The 15,554-nt window shown below is 45.4% G+C and overlaps 1 protein-coding gene across 7 annotated transcripts in view; it reads right to left on the reverse strand.

Annotated features, from left to right (window-relative positions):
- Nucleotides 1-15,554, reverse strand: part of LOC140429789 (uncharacterized) — a 58,049-nt gene that overhangs the window by 28,764 nt on the left and 13,731 nt on the right. For 2 of the 7 annotated variants that reach the window (XM_072517235.1, XM_072517234.1), the window contains exon 2: nt 5,926-6,933. The exons of 3 other annotated variants lie outside the window; for them this stretch is intronic. In XM_072517235.1, the coding sequence (XP_072373336.1) occupies nt 5,926-6,331 (406 nt within the window). In that variant the 5' untranslated portion in view covers nt 6,332-6,933. 2 more of the 7 variants (XR_011949203.1, XR_011949202.1) reach the window with 2 other exon arrangements.

The following is a 15,554-nucleotide window of genomic DNA, read 5'->3' on the forward strand; positions in this document are numbered from 1 at the left end:
TTTACCCGTCAGTCTGGCCTCAATAAAAGTAGAGATGGATTTGCAGGTACAGCATTAGTTATTTTATTTGGCTTGCAAGCCTGATTCATTTCACAGAGGCATAGGACACATCCAGTCTCCTACACCCCGGAAAGCGAATGAACAAAGAGACAAAGGGATTTCTGCAAATCAATTCAAATGGTATCAAGTTTCACATACACAAATCCTATACCCCTCCTGACCTGGTCATACATTCTGATTGGCTCACTTCTCATCCCTTCCTCTGGCCCCCTTATTACCCAGCATCCTTTTCTCCTCCTTTGGTGGACACACCTCCTCCTTGCTTTGCCATGCGGTCTGAAATCCTTTGTCTGTGAACTCACCAGAATGAGACTGGCCTATCTCTACATTACAGTAACTAATATCTCCAAAGTAACTATTTTATATCACATTCGTCATGACTACTCGCATACAACATTTCATGTGCATCATTTCACTGAGAAAGGGACACTCATGGTTGGCAACTGTACCAATTACTTGATCCGACCTAATAAAAACATTGAGACATTGAACTTAAAATGGAAATCAATCGTGGAAACGGTAAAAAGAAATGTTAGCATAATGCTCAATGAAACAGCATTTTAAATTCTTGTCACAAATCTGGGATAGAGCATATCAGAGAAAATTTACCTATTTTTACATCTGCTGGAATTGAACATTTTCAGTCAGATTTGCCTGTCAACCTAATGATTTTTACAATAATCTTACTGTGTTTCTGTTTCTTGACAGGATAAGTTCTACGTCATTAAAAAATATTCCTTGATGGGGTTTGGGTGCCTTTGGGGAGATCAGCATTTGTTGCCCCATTCCTGATTTCCCTTGAGAAGCTGGTGGCGAGCTGTTTTCTTGTCCCGCTGCAGTCCATGTGGTGTAGGTACACCCACAGTGCTGTTAGGGAGGAAGTTCCAGGATTTTGACCCAGTGGTCGTAGTGAAGGAACGGCCGGTATATTTCCATGCAGGGATAGTGACTGACTTGGAGAACTTGAAGTTGGTGGTGCTCCCATATATCTGCTGCTCTTGCCCCTCCAGATGGCAGAGATAGAGGGTTTGGGAGGTTCTGTCAAAGGTGCCTTGGTAAGTTGCTGCAGTGCATCTTATGAATGGTACACACTGCTGCTACTGTGTGTCGGTGGTGGAGAGAGTGAATGTTTAAGGTGGTGGACAGAGTGCTGATCAAATGAGTTGGATGGTGTTGAACTTGAGTGTTGGCGCTGCATTCACCCAACCCAAGTGTAGAGTATTCCATCGCTGAATTGTGGTGATTGTTCCTTTAAGGAAAGCACAGCAAAATAAGGGTCACCTGGCTTGGAAGTTGCAGAGTGGGTAATCTCCCAAAGGGGTGGAGTTCTCTGTCCCCTCAGCCCCCCACTCCCCAGAATTTTGACAGCAGGAGATCCAGCAATGATACAGCCATTCAATATCAAGGCCTTAATATCCCTGGGTGATGGTTGGATTCTCTCCTGTTGGAGATGGTCATTGCCTGGCACTTGTGTGGTATGAATGTTACTTGTGACCCAAGCTGGATGCGTCAATTGAGAGGGACTATCAGGTAGAGCCAGTGCTACAACACTATCCAGCTGATTTACCAATTTATGCTTCTGCTGTGACGACCAGCTATTGCCTCAAAACAATTTTATATTTTCCTAAAAATGTATTCAATTAGAACTTGCCAATTTTGTGTTGGTCACTCCCCTATTTATCACAGGAAAAAGATCTGCTGCTGGAGGACAACTGTTTCTCCTTTCAGACCATATCATGCATAATAAAAGCTGATTACTTCCCTCCTCCCAAAAAACACTCTCCACCCCCACATCTGCTACAATGTCACCCCTACCCCCAACATCCTCACCCTATTCATCAGCTGGCTCCTTTCAATTTCAAAATCAGTCCTCCAATCTCTCAGTGCGCTCCAGTGTGGGCCAAGGAATAGAAACACTCAAGTTCATTGAATCGTAAAATCCCTAGAGTGCAGAAGGAGGCCATTCCGCCCATCAAGTCTGCACCGACCCGCTGAAAGCGAACTCCACCCAAGCTCAGTGTCCCGCCCTATCCCAATAATCCCTTACCGACGCCTCTTTCTTTTTGGACACTGAAGGACAATTTAGCATGGCCAATCCACCTAACCTGCACATCTTTGGACTGTGGGAAGAAACCCATGCAGACACGGGGATGAATGTACAAAGTCCACACAGACAGTCACACAAGGTCGGAATCAAACCCGGGTCCCTGGCACTGTGAGGCAGCACTGCTCACAACTGTGCCACCAAACCGCCCATAGTTAAAGAGTTCAGACCCCTGGGCAGGTTCTTCCACATCAAAGGCTTTCTTTGGAAGTGTGTGGAGGCAGATTTCTGAAACAAGACCACAGGAATCTCCATTGTCAATCTAGGCTCCAGAGTTTGAGCTTGCTGGTGTAGTCCCGTTAGACTAACAAGATGAATGCATCAGGAAACCCCAGCATATCATATAGTTGGGTATCAGGCGGCAGGAACAGAACATACCAAGACCACGTCAACCACTCGACCGGAGAATATCTCAGGCAGGATTTTCGACTTGTAACTTGGTCCAATGTAACCCAAGGATTGTCAAACATGCCTGGATCTGAAATTTGAACCTATTTCAACAGGGACTGGTACAAAACGGTAAGTCACATGGGATCAGAGGTGAGGTGGTCAGATGGATATAGAACTGGCTCAGTCACAGAAGGCAAAGTGGTGTTCCACAGGGATCTATGTTTGGGCTCTGTTGTTTGTAGTACATATAAATGATTTGGAGGAAGATGTAGCTGGTCTAATTAGCAAGTTTGCAGATGGCACCAAGGTTGGTGGAGTGGCAGATAGTGTTGAGGATTGTCAGAGAATACAGCAAGACATAGGTAGTTTGGAGACTTGGGCAGAGAAAGGGCAAATGGAGTTTAATCCAGACAAATGTGGGGTAATGCATTTTGGTAGGTCTAACATAGAGGGGAAATATACCGTAAATGGGAAAATTCTTAGGAATATAGAAAGTCAGAAAATCAGAAAGATCTGGTCCACAGATCTTTGAAATTGGCAACACAAGTGGACAAGGTAGTCAGGAAAGCATATGGAATGCTTGCCTTCATTGAATGGGGCAATGAGTATAAAAACTGGCAAGTAATGCTACAGTTGTATAGAACATTGATAAAGCATACAATTCTGATTGTCACATTACCAGAAGGATGTGGAGGCTTTGAAGAGAGTGCAGAGGAGGTTTATCAGGATGTTGTCTGGTCTGGAGGGTGTTAGCTATGTGGAGAGGCTGAATAGACTCAGGCTGTTTTCATTAGAACGATGGAGATTGAGAGGTGACCTAATAGTGGTATACAAGATTATGAGGGGCATGGATAGAGTGGATGGCCAGGTACTCTTTCCCAGGGTGGAGGGATCAGTCACTAAGAGGTATAGGTTTAAGGTCCGTGGGGAAAGGTTTGGAGATGTGCAACGTAGGTTTTTTACACAGAGGGTGGTGAGTGCCTGGAACGCGCTGCCAGGGGAGGTTGTGCAAGCAGATACCTTTTTGTATCTCGACAAATACATGGACATGGGTATAGAGGGATACGGCACTAGGAAGTACTGAGGGTTTTGGCCAAGGGTGGTATCATGACCAGTACAGGTTTGGAGGGCTGAAGGGCCTGTTCCTGTGCTGCATTGTTCTTTGTTGAGAATTGCTGATCTAATTGGTGTGCTCCCTTCCAAGATTAGACATTACCCTGATGGGGGATTCTCTGGGTACCTCTTGAATAACAAATCTCAGTGACAGGTTGAAAACAATTAGAAGTGATCGCTTGAATTATGAATCTCAAAAATAAGTGAACAAGTATGCAATTCCATCCATCATTCACCTTATTTAAGCAGTCATTACACAGATCTCTATTTGGCAGGGTCCATGTTTAGTCAATATTTGACATTGTAAAACCTGGCTGGCTGGTTCCTCAGAGCTGTTCCTGTTCCATATCTGTAGACGCAGCGAAAAACTTCACAATGGTTTCCACTTCATTTCAAGGAAAGGTATGGCACTGGAGTGAGAGCAGCTCAGAAGAAATTCACCGCCATCGCTGAGTGTCACAGCACAAAGAGTGCATGTTCTGCTCTCACCGTCTCCTTTTGTGTTACGTGAAACTCACTTGACCTCAGCATTGTCACAAGACAGCCACAAGAAGTGAGACTAACCGGGGTGGATGCAAAGTAAATTCAGTCACGTCCACAGAACCCCTACAGTACAGGAGGCCATTCAGCCCATCGAAACTGCGCCCCTCACGTGAGACATGCACAAACTCCCTTTCAACAGGAACCACTGGATTTATTTCCCTCCCTTTTCCAAGATTGTTGCAGCCAATTATCTCTCACCAACCAGTTGAGTACAGTTAACTCAACACTGACTGAAGATTGAACCTGGAATCATTTAGTTTGTAGTGATTCAATCTCACATTGAATGTTTTGACATCAGGAAGTTTAAAATCCCATTGTTTTTAGATGTCTCAAACTTTTACATTCTTTGGACTCCCGCTGATTTTTCTTTGGGAAAACTGGCAGTGTATATGTGCAGAATATTCATGGGTGATAATGAATAATATAAAACCATTGCCGATTGCTGCAAAAGCTAATCTGGTCCACATATGCCCTTTCGGGAAGGAAATCTGCTGTCCTTACCTGGTCTGGCCTATATGTGTTTGCAGACCCACAGCAATGTTGTTGACTCTTAAATGCTCTCTGAAATGGCCCAGCAAGTCATTCGGTTGAATCTACTGATCTGAAGTCTAAAAAAAAGGAATTAAAGCAGATAGGCCACACAGCATCGACCTTTGTCTTCACAAGACGTGTGGTGGTCACTTCTACTGATACTGTCAGGGACAGATGCACCTGCAGCAGGCAGGTTGATGAGGATGAGGTCCAGTATGTTTTTCCCTCTTGATGGTTCCCTCACCATCTGCTGCAGTCCCAGTCTAGCAGCTCTGTCCATATTCTTTGTGGTGAAAATATCTGGTGTAGGTACTGCACTCTCACTACGTGCAGACAATAATTGGCCAGCATGCTGACGCCAAATCGGTTATCGGCAGAATGCAGACATTAAGATTTCTATAGCAGATTTTAGGGTCTAACATAGATGGGAAATATACCGTAAATGGCAAAACTCTGAGGAATATAGAAAGTCAGAGAGATTTGGGTGTGCAGGTCCACACTTCTTTGAAAGTGGCAACACAAGTGGACAAGGTAGTCAAGAAAGTATACGGAATGCTTGCCTTCATTGGACGGGGCATCGAGTATAAAAGCTGGCAAGTAATGTTACAGTTGTATAGAACCTTGGTAAGGCCGACTTGGAATATTGCGCACAATTCTGGTGGCCACATTACCAGAAGGATGTGGAGGCTTTGGTGAGGGTGCAGAGGAGGTTTACCATGATGTTGCCTGGTATGGAGGGTGTTAGCTAAGTGGAGCGGCTGAATAGACTTGGACTGTTTTCATTGGAAAGAAGGAGGTTGAGGGGTGGGCTGATAGAGGTCTACAAGATTATTAGGGGCATGGATAGAGTAGATGGGCAGGCACTCTTTCCCAGAGAGGAGGGGTCAGTTACTAGGGGGCATCGGTTTAATGTCCGTGGGGCAAAGTTTAGAGATGTGCGAGGCAGGTTTTTACACAGAGGGTGATGAGTACCTGGAACACGTTGCCAGGGGAGGTTGTGGAAGCAAATACATTAACAGCTTTCAAAAGGCATCTCGGCAAATAATTGGATAGGATGGGCATAGAGGGATACGGCATTACGAAGTGCTGAGGGTTTTGGCCAAGGGTGATATCATGACTGGTACAGGCTTGGAGGGCCGAAGGGCCTGTTCCGTATTGTTCTTTGTTCTTTGTTTGTAATGCACCTTCAGCCAACAATTTCCTGTGGATGGCTTCATTCCTCAGGCCACAAACGAATCGGTCGCGATGTGCATTATCCAATGTCTGGCCAAAGTCGCAGTACTTTGCCAGCTTTCGCAATGTTGTCACAACTTGCAAATGTTTTCCCTCTTCCTTTTGTGTACGACGGTGAAAATTGAATCTTTCAGCTGTTAACAGTGGAAGGGGAGAGAAATGTTCTTGCAAGACAGTCATTAACTCATTTTGTAGCAACATGAATGTTTTTCTCCCAACTGAGCTGAGAAAGGTCACAGTGTGCAGGTCTGTTGGTGTCTGATTCGCTTCCAGGAATGACTGGAACCTTTCCTCATAAGAGTTCCGTGTCTCTTCCTCCTCGCCAAACACGTCCGTGATGCCTTTTCTTCCCGCCATGTTTGGTTGCAGCTCCCTGATCTGTGCTACTCAGCCTTCTGCCTGTCTTCCCTGCCGTTTACCTTCTCTATGTTTAAAGCATACAAACTCACAGCACACAGGCAGACTAGCTCTTTCTGTGCCTCGCTATCAATGCATGGGCTGTAGGTTGCAGGGTCGGCAGCCCTGTAGGTCAATGTTCTCGTGGCATGTTTCAGTATCTCTGCAGCTCCACCCACTACAACGGTAAGTTACTGAAAACTTTGATCCTCCATTTGAAATCCGCCCCCAGTAATCCGCAGTTGTCCGCTAGCTTTTTAAAGAAAAAACCCTTTAACTTGCATTAGCAGCTGTCACGATCGACCAGATGATGAGCTGACACCCCACTGCACATTGTACGGTGTCCAAATAATTACTCGAGAATTATTTTTATTTGCCACAAGAATGATTTCATCTTGGAAGTCGATGATTTTTCTCACGACCTCACGACCAATGGTGTATGGGCCTCGATCGCCATCAATGATTCCTTGTTCTGACTCACAAATCTCATCGATGTTTTTCTTCCTTTTTATTTTTTACAGTCACGATCTCCAAGTTCTCCTTTGTTATATTCTCTGTCATAGCTGAGAGAGAAAGAATTAGAGGTGGCACATGTTGAGTTCGTATAACGTGGTGTAAAGGGTTTATTTACAAGGTACTGCTCAAACAGGGTACGACTGTGAACTCCACAAAAGCCCGCAAAACACTCCGATGATGTCATTGAGGAACATGTGACATTACACCAGCCAATGGTGTTACTCTGATGTAAACCACCTTCCCACCTTGTTGGTCAAGTACAGCAGATGCATTGGAACACAATCATTTAGAGGTTCCCGTCCAAGTCACTCACCATCCTGACTTGGAAATATATCATTGTTCTTTCATGTCACTGGATCAAAGTCCTGGAATGCACTCTGTAACAGCACTGCGGACCACATGGATACCACATGGACTGCAGCATTTCAAACAAACGGTTCACCATCACCTTCTTGGGATGGGAAATTAAGGATGGGCAATAAATGTGACATCTGCATCCCTCGAACGATGAAAAAAAAAACTGCCAACCCAAGTCAAAAGAAGGAATTACAATACGCACCACACATCATATGCAATTTTTAATCAATTCTGAGACACAGACCTTCCTCTTTTTGTCATTTGATCTCACTGAGGAGGACAAGATCGTCTATTGCCAGAATTGACATTGGATATTTTGGGTGAAACTTTGTGCCCTTGGTGAGCTTGATGGTGGGGGAATGTTTAATCAAGTAGGAGGGTGTGGATGGGACCTACCTTCCTACACCCCTATCAAAACTGTGGTTAAAAGGCCACTGGCGACATTTCTACCTCACTACCAATAGAGGCCTGTAATTGGTAATATGGAAAGATGTGTCATTTGAGACATGGAAGTCTGGCAATACCTGATTTAAGAAACATGAGAGGATACAGGGAAAGATCCCACGAAGGGTTAATAGCAGCTGCAAAGAGCAGGATTATAAAATGCAGATTCTTTCTCCCAAACAAACAAACAGGATTTTTGTATGAAGCTAAAAACAATGATTCACACCTTCATTGAAGTAAAATCAGCAGATAGAAAAGAATGACTAGGGGGACAAATTTAATAGGTGTGAAATTCTGCTGACATCAGGTAAATTAAAAGAAAATTGGAGACTATCAGTCTACGAGAAACATAATTTAAAGCTAAAATCAAAGTCAGAATTATGAGCTGGGGACACAATTGGAAAATAAAACTATAGAAATGACAGGGACCAAGATTCACACCCCTCTTGAAATCAAAGCATTTTGAACATCACAAAGGACAATGTAATCAGATCTGAGGGCTGAGGCCATGCCCAAAATGAATACTTAGTCGTGTTAGAAAAATTCAGATTAAAGGTACCTTTTACAATCCAAGTGAAATAAAATTTACTCGACAACAAAGTCATAAAAACTTAATAACTGTTAGAAAAATATATAAACCGAAAGAAAGGGGACAGCCAGCAGAGCCAGCTCTCACAGCTCGGTACATGGGAAAGATAGGACATAGCAACCGAGCTAACCAGCGAATACATCTAAAGAAGACCAGATTTTAAAAAGAAGATTGATTGTCAAGTTGGGCCTGAGAGAGTGTTAGAGGGAGTGTGCGAGAGAGTGTGTGAGAGAGAGTGTGTGTGAGAGTGTGTGTGAGAGTGTGTGTGAGAGTGTGTGTGAGAGTGTGTGTGAGAGTGTGTGGGAGAGTGTGTGGGAGAGTGTGTGGGAGAGTGTGTGGGAGAGTGTGTGAGAGAGTGTGTGGGAGAGTGTGTGGGAGAGTGTGTGAGAGAGTGTGTGGGAGAGTGTGTGGGAGAGTATGTGGGAGAGTGTGTGGGAGAGTGTGTGGGAGAGTGTGTGGGAGAGTGTGTGAGTTGGGCCTGAAGGTCCCTTCAACCAACCAGAAGGATCCAGAAGCAAGATCTTTTTACTTTTCTGTAAAAAAACAATATCTAATAATAAAATAACTTAAAAGTTTTAACCTGAAACAGTGGTTATTAGCCTACTTTACTTACTCAGCAACGCAGGACCCAGGAAATCAATGCCACTAAGGGGTAAGTAGGTACAATTCTTCTGTGAAGGTAAGGGTTATACTGGGGATAACTTGAAAACATAGTTTGACCTGAATAGCACCCACTGAAGCCTGCATAGGAGTTAGGGAGTGAGAATCCTTGTTCACCATTTAGAATATCGACCCTTTTTGGTATAGGGGGAATTCTAAGAATAGTGGTGAGTTTTTAACTTCAGGCCCTAAAGGACCAGCCAATGCCCAAAGCCTTTGCAATATCCACTGCCTTCTGCCTCTTCTTGATAACACATAGAGTGAACTGATTTGGCTAAAGACTGGCATCTGTGATCCTGAGGACTTCAGGAGAAGGCAGAGGTGGATCATGCAGCTGGCACTTCTGGCTGAGGGTGGTTGCATATGCTTCAGCCTTGTCTTTTGCCTAATTTCCCCATTCCTGCTATTAACTCTGATGTGGAGATTGTTATGGGCCAGGGTTTAGACAATCCCAAAGTGTATCATGGAGTTCACCTGACCCACAACTTTTAATAGATTGTGGTATGGGGAGCACACGGCTCACTCTACAGGTATGGTAGAGCAGGAAATGGACAAGTGGTTTTTAAAACAAAACAATGTTTATCCTATGAACTCAAGTTAACCTTTCTAAAACAAGCAGTGAATATCTTAGCAATCAGTACATCAAATACACCCCCCCAAAGAATAAAACACTAAGTAACCTGTATGCTGTCATTTTATCATCCAAAAGACTTAACAAACCTTCAAACAGGAACACATTAGGGTTACATTTAATACTGAGACCTTTTTACAATTCTGAGTTCGCCAAATGATCCATAGATAGTCTTTGCGTGGCAGAGATCAACAGCAGTGCAGCTCACTGAAAGAACACAGACACACCCAAGCTTTTCTCAAACTGAAACTAAAAGCAGAAGTGGAGCTCAGCTCCACCCATACTCTGACATCACTCCAGTAACATGAGCAGCTCCATTTCTTAAAGGCACATTTCTTAAACACCCATTCCTTAAAGGGTCCTCTCACATGACAAGATGCCGGCATTGGACTGGGGTGAGCACAGTAAGAAGTCTTACTACACTAGGTTAAAGTCCAACAGGTTTGTTTCAAATCACTAGCTTTCGGAACACTGCCCCTTCCTCAGGTGCATGAAGAGGTAGATTCCTTTGCTTTACCGCAAGCCCATAGAAACCTCACGATGCTCCACGTCTCCATCTTCCACCCGAAACACATTAAAGAAGCCATCCGGTTTTGACAAGCCCTCCGTATACACAGGATCTGCGCAGACGAGGAGGAGCATAACAGATATCTACAGGCGCTGAAAGATACCCTCGTACAAACAGGATATGGCGCTCGACTCATCGATCGACAGTTCCAACGCGCCACAGCAAAAACCACACGGACCTCCTCAGAAGACAAACACGGGACACAACCGACAGAGTACCCTTCGTCGTCCAGTATTTCCCCGGAATGGAGAAACTACGACATCTTCTTCGCAGCCTTCAACACGTCATCGATGAAGATGAACGTCTTGCCAAGGTCATCCCCACTACTTGCCTTCAAGCAACCTCAGACAAGCCATTGTTTGCAGAAAAAGCAAACTATCCAGCCTTCAGAACAGTGACCACGACACCACACAACCCTGCCATGGCAATCTCTGCAAGACGTGCCAGATCATCGACATGGGTACCACCATTACACGTGAGAACACCACCCACCAGGTACACGGTGCGACTCGGCCAACGTTATCTACCTCATACACTGCAGGAAAGGATGTCCCGAAGCGTGGTACATCGGCGAGACCATGCAGATGCTGCGACAACGGATGAACGGACATCGCGCGACAATCGCCAGGCAGGAATGTTCCCTTCCAGTCGGGGAACACTTCAGCAGTCAAGGGCATTCATCCTCTGATCTCCTGGTAAGCATTCTCCAAGGCGGACTTCAGGACCGGCGACAACGCAAAATCGCCGAGCTGTAATTTATAGCCAAGTTCGCAAACATGAGTACGGCCTCAACCAGGACCTTGGATTCATGTCACATTTCATTCATCCCCCACCACCTGGGGTGGGCTTGCAAAATCCTACCAACTGTCCTGTTTTGAGACAATTCACACCTCTTTAACCTGGGATTACCCCTCTCTCTGGATCTGTAAAGACTTAATTACCTGCAAATGCTTGTATTCAAAGCATTGTCTTGCATCTTTGACTTTGGCTATATATGTAGTTACTCCAAAGAATAAAGATAGATGGGGGTGACGGTGAGAGGGGCTGGGGCTGGGAGGAAGCAGTCAGTACAGGGATCCCCTGTGGTCGTCCCCCTTAGTAACAAGTATACCGCTTTGGATACTGTTGGGAGGGACGACTTACCAGGGGTAAGCCATGGGGTACAGGTCTCTGGCACAGAGTCTGTCCCTGCTGCTCAGAAGGGAAGGGGGGAGAGGAGTAGAGCATTAGTCATTGGAGACTCCACAGTTAGGGGGATAGATAGGAGATTCTGTGGGAACGAGAGAGGCTCGCAGTTGGTGTGTTGCCTCCCAGGTGCCAGGGTGTGTGATGTCTCGGATCGTGTTTTTGGGATCCTTAAGTGGAGGGGAAGCAGCCCCAAGTCATGGTCCACATAGGTACCAATGACATAGGTAGGAAAAGGGATAGGGATGTAAGGCAGGAATTCAGGGAGCTAGGGTGAAAACTTAGATCTAGGACAAACAGAGTTATTATCTCTAGGTTGTTACATAAGAAAATAAGAACACAAGAACTAGGAGCAGGAGTAGGCCATCTGGCCCCTCGAGCCTGCTCCACCATTCAATGAGATCATGGCTGATCTTTTGTGGACTCAGCTCCACTTTCCGGCCCGAACACAATAACCCTTAATCCCTTTATTCTTCAAAAAACTATCTATCTTTATCTTAAAAACATCGAATGAAGGAGCCTCTACTGCTTCAGTGGGCAAGGAATTTCATAGATTCAAAACCCTTTGGGTGAAGAAGTTCCTCCTAAATTCAGTCCTAAATCTACTTCCCCTTATTTTGAGGCTATGCCCCCTAGATCTGCTTTCACCTGCCAGTGGAAACAACCTGCCCGCATCTATCCTATCTATTCCCTTCATAATCTTATATGTTTCTATAAGATCCCCCCTCATCCTTCTAAATTCCAACGAGTACAGTCCCAGCTTACTCAACCTCTCCTCGTAATCCAACCCCTTCAGCTTAGGGATTAACCTAGTGAATCTCATCTGCACACCCTCCAGTGCCAGTACGTCCTTTCTCAAGATGTGGAGATGCCGGCGTTGGACTGGGGTGAGCACAGTACGAAGTCTTACAACACCAGGTTAAAGTCCAACAGGTTTGTTTCGATGTCACTAGCTTTCAGAGTGCTGCTCCTTCCTCGGGTGAATGAAGAGGTCTGTTCCAGAAACACATATATAGACAAATTCAAAGATGCCAAACAATGCTTGGAATGCGAGCATTAGCAGGTGATTAAATCTTTACAGATCCAGAGATGGGGTAACCCCAGGTTAAATAGGTGAATTGTTCCAAGCCAGGACAGTTGGTAGGATTTCGCAGGCCAGATGGTGGGGGATGTATGTAATGCGACATGAATCCCAGGTCCCGGTTGAGGCCGCACTCATGTGTGCGGAACTTGGCTCTCAGTTTCTGCTCGGCGATTCTGCATTGTCGCGGGTCCTGAAGGCCGCCTTGGAGAACGCTTACCCGGAGATCAGAGGCTGAATGCCCTTGACTGCTGAAGTGTTCCCCGACTGGAAGGGAACATTCCTGCCTGGTGATTGTTGCGCGATGTCCGTTCATTCATTGTCGCAGCGTCTGCATGGTCTCGCCAATGTACCACGCTTCGGGACATCCTTTCCTGCAGCGTACGAGGTAGACAACCTCATGAGGTATGAGGTCTACTCTCCAAAATCAGTTGCATTCTTGGACACACTCGTCTCCATCAAGGACGGTCACCTCAGCACTTCGCTTTACCGCAAACCTACGGATAACCTCATGATGCTCCACTTCTCCAGCTTCCACCCTAAACACATTAAAGAAGCCATCCCCTATGGACAAGCGCTCCGTATACACAGGATCTGCTCAGACGAGGAGGAGCGTAACAGACATCTACAGACGATGAAAGATGCCCTCGTACGAACGGGATATGGCACTCGACTCATCGATCGACAGTTCCAACGCGCCACAGCGAAAAACCGGACCGACCTCCTCAGAAGACAAACATGGGACACAACCGACAGAATACCCTTCATCGTCCAGTACTTCCCCGGAGCGGAGAAACTACGTCATCTTCTTCACAGCCTTCAACACGTCATTGATGATGATGAACATCTTGCCAAGGTCATCCCCACACCCCCACTACTTGCCTTCAAACAACCGCGCAACCTCAAACGAACCATTGTTTGCAGTAAACTACCCAGTCTTCAGAACAGTGACCACGACACCACACAACCCTGTCATGGCAATCTCTGCAAGACGTGCCAGATCATCGACATGGGTACCACTATTACACGTGAGAACACCACCCACCAGGTACGCGGTACATACTCGTGCGACTCGGCCAACGTTGTCTACCTCATACGCTGCAGGAAAGGATGTCCCGAAGCGTGGTACATTGGCGAGACCATGCAGACGCTGCGACAACGAATGAACGGACATCGCGCAACAATCACCAGGCAGGAATGTTCCCTTCCAGTCGGGGAACACTTCAGCAGTCAAGGGCATTCAGCCTCTGATCTCCGGGTAAGCGTTCTGCAAGGCGGCCTTCAGGACCCGCGACAACGCAGAATCGCCGAGCAGAAACTTATAGCCAAGTTCCGCACACATGAGTGCGGCCTCAACCGGGACCTGGGATTCATGTCGCATTACATTCATCCCCCACCACCTGGCCTGCGAAATCCTACCAGCTGTCCTGGCTTGAGACAATTCACACCTCTTTAACCTGGGGTTACCCCATCTCTGGATCTGTAAAGATTTAATCACCTGCTAATGCTCGCATTCCAAGCATTGTTTGGCATCTTTGAATTTGTCTATATATGTGTTTCTGGAACAGACCTCTTCATTCACCCGAGGAAGGAGCAGCGCTCCGAAAGCTAGTGGCATCGAAACAAACCTGTTGGACTTTAACCTGGTGTTGTAAGACTTCGTACTGTCCTTTCTCAAGTAAGGAGACCAAAACTGAACACAATACTCCAGGTCTGGCCTCACTAACACCTTATACAATTGCAGCAGAACCTCCCTAGTCTTAAACTCCATCCCTCTAGCAATGAAGGACAAAATTCCATTTGCCTTCTTAATCACCTGTTGCACCTGTAAACCAACCTTTTGCGACTCATGCACTAGCACACCCAGGTCTCTCTGCACAGCAGCATGTTTTAATATTTTATCATTGAAATAATAATCCCTTTTGCTGTTATTCCTACCAAAATGGATAATCTCACATTTGTCAACATTGTATTCCATCTGCCAGACCCTAGCCCATTCACGTAGCCTATCCAAATCCCTCTGCAGACTTCCAGTATCCTCTGCACTTTTTGCTTTACCACTTATCTTAGTGTCGTCTGCAAACTTGGACACATTGCCCTTGGTCCCCAACTCCAAATCATCTATGTAAATTGTGAACAGTTGTGGGCCCAACACTGATCCCTGATGGACACCACTAACTACTGATTGCCAACCAGAGAAACACCCGTTAATCCCCACTCTTTGCTTTCTATTAATTAACCAATCCTCTATCCATGCTACTACTTTCCCCTTAATGCCATGCATCTTTATCTAATGCAGCAACCTTTTGTGTGGCACCTTGTCAAAGGCTTTCTGGAAATCCAGATATACCACATCCATTGGCTCCCCGTTATTTACCGCACTGTTAATGTCCTCAAGAAATTCCACTAAATTAGTTAGGTACGACCTGCCCTTTATGAACCCATGCTGCGTCTGCCCAATGGGACAATTTCCATCCAGATGCCTCGCTATTTCTTCCTTGATGATAGATTCCAGCATCTTCCCTACTACCGAAGTTAAGCTCACTGGCCCATAATTACCCGCTTTCTGCCTACCTCCTTTTTTAAACAGTGGTGTCACGTTTGCAAATTTCCAATCTGCCGGGACCACCCCAGAGTCTAGTGAATTTTGGTAAATTATCACTAGTGCATTTGCAATTTCCCTAGCCATCTCTTTTAGCACTCTGGGATGCATTCCATCAGGTCCAGGAGACTGGTCTACCTTTAGCCCCATTAGCTTGCCCATCAGTACCTCCTTGGTGATAACAATCCTCTCAAGGCCCTCACCTGTCATAGCCTCATTTCCATCAGTCACTGGCATGTTATTTGTGTCTTCCACTGTGAAGACCGACCCAAAAAACATGTTCAGTTCCTCAGCCATTTCCTCATCTCCCATTATTAAATCTCCCTTCTCATCCTCTAAAGGACCAATATTTACCTTAGCCACTCTTTTTTGTTTTATATATTTGTAGAAACTTTTACAATCTGTTTTTATATTCTGAGCAAGTTTACTCTCATAATCTATCTTACTCTTCTTTATAGCTTTTTTAGTAGTTTTTTGTTGCCCCCTAAAGATTTTCCAGTCCTCTAGTCTCCCACTAATCTTTGCTACTTTGTATGTTTTTTCCTTCAATA

This window comes from Scyliorhinus torazame, chromosome 9 (genome assembly GCF_047496885.1).
Source record: "Scyliorhinus torazame isolate Kashiwa2021f chromosome 9, sScyTor2.1, whole genome shotgun sequence".
Taxonomy (NCBI): Eukaryota; Metazoa; Chordata; class Chondrichthyes; order Carcharhiniformes; family Scyliorhinidae; genus Scyliorhinus; species Scyliorhinus torazame.